The 10,040-nt window shown below is 33.8% G+C and overlaps 1 protein-coding gene across 10 annotated transcripts in view; it reads left to right on the forward strand.

Annotated features, from left to right (window-relative positions):
- The window catches only part of LOC113498308 (catenin delta-2), a 45,788-nt gene extending 39,165 nt beyond the window's left edge, over positions 1 to 6,623 (forward strand). For 9 of the 10 annotated variants that reach the window (XM_026878280.1, XM_026878286.1, XM_026878282.1 and 6 more), the window contains 3 exons: positions 20 to 148; positions 1,394 to 1,524; positions 2,385 to 6,623. In XM_026878280.1, the coding sequence (XP_026734081.1) occupies positions 20 to 148; positions 1,394 to 1,524; positions 2,385 to 2,513 (389 nt within the window). In that variant the 3' untranslated portion in view covers positions 2,514 to 6,623. The remainder of the gene's footprint in view (positions 1 to 19; positions 149 to 1,393; positions 1,525 to 2,384) is intronic. The other variant, XM_026878285.1, reaches the window with a different exon arrangement.
- Positions 6,624 to 10,040: the final 3,417 nt, after the last annotated feature.

Genomic DNA, 10,040 nt, shown 5'->3' on the forward strand with positions numbered 1-10,040 from the left:
ATGATGTTTGTCCCCCCAGGGCAAGTGCTGATGACGATGTGGTCCCACGCGGAGCTGCGCGAGGTGTACCGCAAGCACGGCTGGCGCGAGGCCGACTTCCTCACGCCCGCGCGCGCCGCGCAGCCCCGCGCCGCCTCCACCGCCAGCGGTAACTGTCACCCACTCATATGCCCGGGAACACATATCTTCCATTGTCGCAATGTTACTCTCTTAGTATACATATCGTCAGCTATTTGCCAACTGCGCAGATTCTTGATCTGTCCCTTTTGTATAAATCTGCTTTTAACTAAAGAAATAAAGAAAATCGAACAATTATTAAATGATGCAATAGTTTTCTCACTTGGGATTGCCCAACTACTTTTGGACCCAATCATGAGCTGTTGCTCCGGGGTCGCAAGTCGAACTCGTAAACCGTTGCAACATTTAATAACGAATCTTTCTCATGATAGTTACTATTAAAATATAATCGAACAAGACTTCGCGACTACAATTTGTATATACCAACTGTATATTTGTGTATACTATAGCTGTGTATCATTGTCTTAACGCCTTGTGAATCTCACGCTAACAGTGATATGTCAACACTCTTGGGTTGCATAATTAATATAAAAGATATAAAGGGAAATATGGACAATTGCCATTGCAATTTTCCCACTTACATTGTAAGTTATCTGACAAAACCCAAAGGTGTTGCCATATAGCATAAGAAAATCTAATAGTCACAACTAATAGCCGACTAATAGTCACTTACTAAATGTTACATCGTAGTAGTTTCATGTGAACACGCTTTATAATTAAGCAATTTAGAACTATAGATATGCGTCTAGTCTAGAAAAAGTAAATAATCTGTTTATTGTCTTCTTCAAAGTAAACTAATAAAAATCGCATCTTCAATCAGAGACATGGTTAAGTTACTATTGCCGTTTGTAACATAGACCGTGCTGTTTCGGATTTGAAATAAAAAAGAGTTTCACTTACGTGTACCTATTAAAAATCCTTAGTAAGCGTAATTAATTAAGGTTACAGCAAAACCACAAAACTAACTAAAGAAAATATGAAACGCAAAACAGACAATCTAAAAAGTAAATTCAATCTAAAAATCAAAATACATAAAAAAAAATATACAATCAGTATTTGCAAAAACAATTGATAGCGCTAGCATAATATATTAAATCATTAAAATGCTTAAATAAATACCAAATTCGCGTCAAAATCAATCAATCAAAATTTATGTAAAATCAAACAGAACCTCCAAAAATCAAGTTAGAATTCTAAAACGCAAGCCTGAGCTCAGGCCAACATAAACCATTTCAAATAAACAAGTTAGCGTTGAGATTGACAAGCAAGCTTCGCGCCCTGTCGGCCGCTGTTGTGTAACGCTGGTGTGGCACAGGCCAGGGCACGCCGTCGTCGGGCGCGGGCGCGCCGCACTCGCCCAGCAACGCCAACTCCACGCTCAGCCGGCCCATGGCCTCCACCGGCGGCACGCGCTACGAGGACCGCACTATACGCAGGCATCGCGAGGTAACAACACACACACATACTTACACACTTTAAAATACTAATTTCATCGTTTATTGTCATTATGAGCATGGTTTTTATTCGTTTCTTGCACATAGTGTACGATACCACGTTATCTTAGGAGTTACTATTTCATCTGTGAATTATTTTCAGACGTATCAATTCTCAATCAATAGTCCAATATTCCATAATAAACGTACTGGTATTTTCTTCGATTATTGTGTCCAATGATATCAATTGAGTTGCCGATATGATGGCTGCTAAGTACCACAAAAAGTGACAAAAAGTATCGCTTGACAAAAAAAGATAAACATGGTAAAAAATGTTAATAAAGATGATTACAAAATTAGAAGTGATCAAAATCAACCGTAAAATAAATAATGTTTGAATACATATTGTAATTGTTTTTAGTTATGTGTTTGTTTCTCTGTTGTAATAATTTAAATGTTAGTATTTAAGTTATTGCTTTATTCACAACATGCGTATTGTATAAACACAACTTTATGTCGTGTAGAAATGCTGTTTATTTAAGCAAAGCTTCACGCTTACACTTCGATTACTTTAATTAAAGCTTATTTTGTATCATACACGTATACATGATAGAAAGGTAAGTAATCTAGATCTAAGTTGCCGGATCAAGCAATTGATGTTACTGCTTGAGCAATGTTTATTGAACATAGCAGGTTCGATTCGTCTATCTGGCAAGCGATAAACTTAGTTGTCACTGGACTGAGAAATAATATCTCTAACAAAGAATAGTCATCATCTAGCAGCTTTAAAATTACCTGGAAAATAAGAACCTCATCGTCTAGCCCATGTAGAAATCTTGAAATTAAGTATTAAAATTCTATTTTCTCCTTTAGAACGATGACATGCCGGCGATGGAAGTGAACAACTATCACGACGGGCTGGGCATGGGCAACCCCAACGGTCGGCCGATGAACCTGCAGGGCGTCCAGGCTCAGATGCCGATGCCGCCGAGCAGTCGTTAGCAAGAAAACCGCACAGTCGATGTACTTGTCTGATCGAATTAAGTAAATGTATAATTAAATCCTTTTCTAAACAAAAAAGATTTAATATTTGGTAGAGAAATTGGCTGCAAACTGGTTATAAATGACGCACTACCGAGTAAAGATCTATGAAAAATGAACGAGCATAGTTTATTACACAAAAGTTTTATAAATTTCTGAAAATATTTATACTGTATGTCTTTGTGTTTATATAGAAGCACTGTTGCGGTTCTGAAACCAAGGCGGCGTATACAAATCGCATCGGTGTATTATTTCGTTTCATTCAGTATATTTTGACAGCCGAAGAGACAGTGTTTCAGATTTAAAGTTTGGCAGTGGCAAAAATGGACTATTCTTTTATGTTTAGAAAAGGATGGCTATATGTATAGTGTTTACTTAATTTCTATCGACATATGATATTCAGGAAACTTCATAGTAACGTTATAATGATATAAGTAAAAATGTAACGTGCTATGTTTTAAAAGAGTGATTCTAATAAGTCGTCAATGTTGTATTTAAAATAATAGACTATACAATATTACATAGAAAGCCAACAATATTGCGAATAACAATTTGAATAAAAGCTATTTTCTTTATTTCCAATTCCCGTTTCCGTTACGATCAAGACAACCTGTCAATTACTTTAGGTTGATCTTGTGGTAACTAAGACTTGCGAAAATTAACCTTATGGCATTAAAATAAGGTATATTCTCATCACTGCATCACTGATATTTTTAAACATAGTACATTACAATAGTTTACATGAAGACATAAAATATCTAATCCACTGTGCATGAGGGTATGACTTTGTGAGAATTTACAAAATTTGATCAATTTTTTATTTAAATTTTTACAATGGCAAACTTTAGGTTGTGCAAACATTTTGTATTTAAGATATAAGACCAGTATTATCGTTGTTGTGACAGGAACGGATTTAAATCAATTTCGATGATTATTTTTTAAATTAAATTCTCATGAAGTCATGGTTTAGAAGTTGTTTATAGTGTGAGAGTAAACATGCACAAGCATTTATGTTAAATAATCATTAAAGTAGCGAACGCTCGTTGAATGTGGTATAAGCTATTTCAACGTTGATTTTGTACAGTCGTCGACAATTAACGTTTAATGTATAGATTTCTCAAAGTTATACAATTTCTGTTAATTTAATATCATTGTTAATTACACCGCAATAGTTGAATTCGTTTTATAGTTAAATACGTTAAATCTGCAAACTTTTATACGCTGTTTTCTGTCCGAAAATATGGTAGCAGTTATTTAGATAAACCGTGTGATATCTTTTTCATAAATCAGGTTTTCATATTTGTACGAATTTTATTTAATTCACATGACAAGAGTACACGAATATTTGACGGAGATATTTGACAAAAATATCCCAAAAATAATTTTAATTTTCATGGTTTGTTGTCATTGACTGTACATTAAATTAGTTTGCCTTAAGGCCTAAAGTCTAATCATCGCATTTGGATGTACGTTTTATACAATTATTGCCATTTTTTTTATTTGTAAAGATATCATGTCAATTCCCTATGTAAATAGTCGTGCCATTTCTGTATTTATAATAAAAATAAATCTTAAAAGGGTTTTCCTGTAGGTGTTGTATTTTCTATTTAAAATTTGAGGCTCACCGTCATTCGATAGGTGTTGTTTTGTTGTACAATTGAAATGTTGAACGAAATTAAAAAGGTACCAAGACATAATTATTGAAAGACACATAAAGTTGTCATAGAAATGCGAAGCAATATGTGTGTATATGTGCATAAGTTGATACAATTAAGCACATAAGTACTAATATGACACCAAACTTTTAAAATACAGGGGCCTAACAGTGTCCTTTACATCAACAACGGTGGTAGCTTATACATAGTCCGGTGGAGTTGTCAAATCCAAGGGCGTTTTTTTACATTCAATTGTACAACAGTCAATCCAATATGATATATCTTAATATAACCATTTATACTAAAACGTGGACTAAAAAGTTTACATTGATAAAAAATACATTTCAAATAATCGGGTTTTGAATATATAATTGTTATTATTTATAACGTATTAGTCTAGACGAACGACCGTTTTACACGAAATCGTTTAGTGAGATTTTGTTGTAAAACGGTGTTAAGTATTTAACGGTAATTATAGAAGTTTTGTAATATTTTGTATCCATTCCAAGCCCTCTACGATAATGTAAGTATAGGCGTCTATTGTCCTCTATATGTAAGTAATATCCGTCTTGTATATTAGCGTAAGAAGCGTATGGGATGTTCGCGTAGCTATTGTTTATACGGTATTGTTTAAATTATTGTGGTTTTGTGATGTGATTTCTATGTTATTGATATGACTCATTAGTTGATGGCTAGTTTACATTCTAAATACTGGCTCAAAAATATGGGTATGGCTCATTTAAATAATAATAATAATACCAAACTATATACGAATCACTACTGGACACGGTCACGTTAACTCACTGCGGGTTGGCCATTTTAGATTGCAGTATTTGGACGCAAATGTAATCCATTAGAACAAGTTTTTTTTTGTCGTACTGTTGTTGAAGAGAAACGCTACTCTACGCCGTGTCGTATACTGCCTCGCTTCCGTAACTGCAACGGAATGATTTGTGAGGTCTTAGTGTTAATAATTTAAGAAAATACATACATTTTTGAGTCAAATATCAATGATAAAGATGTCACAATCGCGCTTGACGAGACGGTTACTGCCAAGTCAAATAATGACGAACTTATAAATGATTTGTAGATAAAATATAATCTTGTCAGTACATGAGGCTTGCTATTAAGTCCTCGTATTCATGGACTACGTAACTACGTGTACGGTCGCAAGATAATAGACCTTATTCCTATACAGCTAAGAGCAGTTATCGTGTGTTGACCGACGGTCCCAGCGACAGCTACCACGAGAATTGCAAACGACGGCAGCTTTAAAATATGTTTTGTTTTTTCGGTTGATTTCCCTCCGTTTATGATTTTAATTGTTAGTGTAATTATTTATTTAATATTAAATCATAAGATTATATTTGTAGGGTTATTATATAAGGGGTTTCGTGCGAGAACGGATTGTTTTTTGGAATATATTTTATGCACAATAATGCATTTCTACGTCCGCGACAGGATATTGTTGACTGACTACCCTGGTACAAAGGTAACCTCATCCAGTGCATTATAATGATTTAAGTACCCGTGTATGTAAGTTTTGTATGATATTTTCTATTATAAAAATGTAAGCGAATGTACAAGAATGTTTTTATTACGATATGCTTGCCACGGCGTTGCCGCTTCCATGAAGCGAACATTTTATATTTCCGCATAAAAAGCTTACGTTGATATTTGTGTTCGGTTTGTCTAGATGTAAGTATATTATTTACGCATAATTTCATATATTTTTTATTTATCGTGTCTTTTAGACGGGAAACATTAGTAAATTGTAGGCATTATTAGATATATTGTTTATATTATATATCTATTAATATTAATGTCTATATTAAATTTTATAGGGATCCTTACTTAGGCTTTGTATAGTTATATTTTACTTTATGGGCTGTCTAATATCGTTTATGTACTTCCACTTCACAGTAAAAGATCTCTTGATGTTTCCAAATTTAATTTTTAAGACGTATAGTTTCACCATAATGTCAAGCGTCTTAGCGCTGCTCTTTACTGAGCTATGACGTCACTACCTGGTTAACTATGGGACAATGACGTCACAGGAAAATGATTAAAAAGTCGTGTCTTTATGACGTCATAAGTCAGTAAACAGCAGGACCTAGTGTTAAACCACAAGTAAAATATATTAACATCTATGGTCAACCATAGATATTATAGTTGTTGGAACAGTAATACTCGATTATTTATATTTTATTTAAAAAATTTATATTGAGAAAGTAATTAATATTTAACGATATCGTCTGCGTTTGTCGTTGCGACAGTTTAGTAGTTAAATATAATGATAGTTTGTCTTATGTCACGTTGTATGTAGTCTAATAGAGCATTATTCTCTTACATAAAGATACCTTATTATTAAACAAATTATATTATCAAAGAGAATTAAACGAATGATTTTTTTATTTTTGGTTTTTTCTTTTTTGTTTCCTTATTTCCTTTTTTTAGCCGTTTGTTTTAAATGTTGTGTGTAGTCGTAGATTTTTATGCGCTGGTAATTATAAAATGAACTTTATTTCTAAGTCAATAGAGTATGGATTTGTGTACCACTGTACGAGACTTTTTAAAGGAATTAAAACGGTTTTGTAAACATTTACAACTTTTGCAGTATTTAAGGAATTATTTCGGTCGTGATCTTTCACCTTTTCTTTAAAGAATGTAAGTTTTTTTTATATGTTGTTCATTTCACATAGTTGTCATTAGCTAATTATTGTTTTCACTACGTTCATGAAGTCCTGTCGATATGAATTGTATGAAATGACGGACAAAAGTATAAAAGTGAATTTGAATTCATGTGAAGTCTAAAATCTGGTTGCTTACGACGAAAACTTGCAGTTCTCGAATTGTATTATTCAAGAATTATGAATTGCTCGTTACTAAAGTCTAGAACCCGAAATTAATGCCCTATCTGAAATCTGTATTGGATATTAAAGATTGACATATATTTAATTGTATGCCAATATTTTATATCTATACCTGTACTATGGTATCGTAACATAGGATGTTTTGTCAATGTGGAAGCAAGGCGGCAAACTGCCCTACGCGTAGCGCAATCTCGCTCCCACGTAGCAAAACTCCTGCGTCGTAACACCAGGTATGTTTCATAGTAAGGATAGGATATTAATTGTGGTTAAACCAATCAGATTGCAATTGAAGACTTTGTATAATGTTAAGTGAAGTCTCCTATCTGTATGAATGCTCACGTTTTTATATTTATCAGTAGTGTCCTCAAAATATTGGGAAAAACATCAGTTATTGAATTTATAGGTGTAATAGACGCATAGTTAATGAAATTGTAATGAATTATTGTAAGTTGCATACTAGGTGCGCGCACGGTTACGATGACGAACGATCTTTTTTTACTTAAAACGTATTTAATACCACTAATTGTTAATGTGGCTGTTCTGCGGGTAATATCGCGGTAATAATATTCCACGACAGTATTATTCAGTAATCTTATGTACCAATGTTGCTAATACACATACATACATTTAAATATTTTTGCTGTTTTATTTCTATATCCTATTTCTTTTTGCGTACCCTAAACCTGTAGAAATACTCTATTAGTAGTAGTATTTTAATGAAGTGTTCATTTTAGACGGCGTGGAGCGATGTCTCAAAAAATACCTAAACGATGCTAATGGTAAATCATATGTATTCTATTATAATATCTATTAAACAATTTCCCAATTTAAAATTGAGTATTGTTTAATAAACATGCTTGCTACTTGCCTATAATCTTACAAAATAAATGTAAAAATGTACTATGTAGTCATCGGTCTATTTGGAGCGTCTAATTTTGTAATGACCTATTTTTAATACCTGTACGTAAACGATTTTAATAGATACACAAATAACCACAGAGCGTCAGTAATACAATATTTAATGTTTTGTTCAGCAAATAAGGATTATGACTGTCAGTGAAGTCGTCGGTGAAGGCAATAGGGCAGTAAAAGATCAAGCCTTGACTGGATTCGTTGAGTTCCTGTACTAATCATTTGATTAGTGACAATCATCTTTTTTCCTTTCATTCTGCAGAATTGACTGCACGGATAGCCGAGTGGTACGGGTAATCACGCTAAATCCACTGTGCGTGTTGTGTTTCCGCGTAGGACAAGCATTAGTGGGACCAACGAATGCTTGTTCTGAGTCTGTGTTTAGAGAAAGCCCCCGCGACATAAGGGTTAAAATCCATTAAAGTAACTTTTCAATTATTTAAAACATTCATATCGGTCCAGCCGTTTAGAAAGTGTTCAGTGACATACACACACACACACATACCTACCTTCAGCTGAGTTATAATATAGGCGACATAGCATAGAGGAAATTATTGATTTAATTTTATAGTCTGTCTAATCGTCGTAATTACTAGGTATTAAGGTATGATTCGTTACATACAATCTAATACCTAATGGCTATGTTATTTAGCTTTGTAGCGGCGGCAGCTGACATTAAGTAATTCAATTTTCATTACATTGTAATTATAAAAGGTCAATAGGTTTTCAAGAAATTTGTCATAAATACAAGGTGCGATACATTCCAAAAATATTGTGTCCTGAGATACAGATCATTTACTTGACTGGTAACCGTTTGAACAGGGCTGTTATAATAGTAATATTCGCTTACATTAAGAACAATTACTTAATCATTATAGTTCACTCGGGTGTTAAAAGATAGTACAAATACTAGACGATAGGTGCCATTAAATTCAAAAGAAAAAGTTCTTTAATTAAAAGCCGATGAATGGTTGTTTAAGAAACAAAATCGATAGGTATAATGTTTATAACTTTCTTCAAAATCTTATGACCTATACCCACAGCTAAAAAAGATAAAAACATAACTTAAAAAAGGTTATTTACTGTAACATTATTATAGATAAGTCTAGGTACTAGAGTAAATATCACGTCTGTCTAGACCCGATGTATCTCACTAAGCCTCGTAGATTATAAGTCAATAAATAAAATCCCTTACTTTATAAAAGCAAAGTCTATACCGAATCTAAAACAAACACAAATCAATTTTAATCAAACAAATGGCTTTATCTGCTAAGTTTGCTGTGTAGTGACCTGAAATCATATTCAACAAAACATTTTGGCTAAATTCTCTTACTAACTTTAATTATCTACCAAAACGAAAATGTATGAAAGTACCTACTGGTCAAGTATGAATAGGCCTCGCGACCCTGAGGGTTTCGCAGAAATAGGCTGAAGAAAAACAAATCGGGTTACTAAACATTCAAAGAATGTGTCAGGCAAGACCGTAACGAACGCTGCTTAACCTCGACGTTTATTCGATCATCTGTGAAAATTCTTAGCTATCATGATACCTGAGGTTCAGCGTGCAACGTTTGATCCCGGTGTCAGACAAACTGTCGTGTGTAACGCTATTTATAATTCGCGAACCCGTTTAAAAAATACTACAATCCAGTAATTACCGAGTGCGGTTGACCATTTTGAATTTCAAAATTTCAAATTTCAAGTCGCTTCCATAATATTAGACCCAGACACAAAACAAGTATTCGTGGATCACACAAATGCTTGTCCCAGGCGTTGATCGAACCCGCGACACGTCGTGACATGGTGACCTCAAGCACTCGGTTGCTAGTAGTAAAAAAACAAACAGTAGATATAAGTTTAGAAACATTGTTGTCAAGATAGCGCATAAAAAATCAAGTCTAGCACTTAAATAAATCAACCCAGTTCAGATGGCTGTATAAATAACAACTGTTTTTATTCAAGCAAGCAATTTTCTAATGCAAACACACAGAAGAAGCATCGGAGCAATTGTGGCTCTACGTGGGTGTCAAAGGTCACAGGTCGAGGGT

The sequence above is a fragment of the Trichoplusia ni genome, chromosome 10, assembly GCF_003590095.1.
Source record: "Trichoplusia ni isolate ovarian cell line Hi5 chromosome 10, tn1, whole genome shotgun sequence".
NCBI lineage: Eukaryota > Metazoa > Arthropoda > Insecta > Lepidoptera > Noctuidae > Trichoplusia > Trichoplusia ni.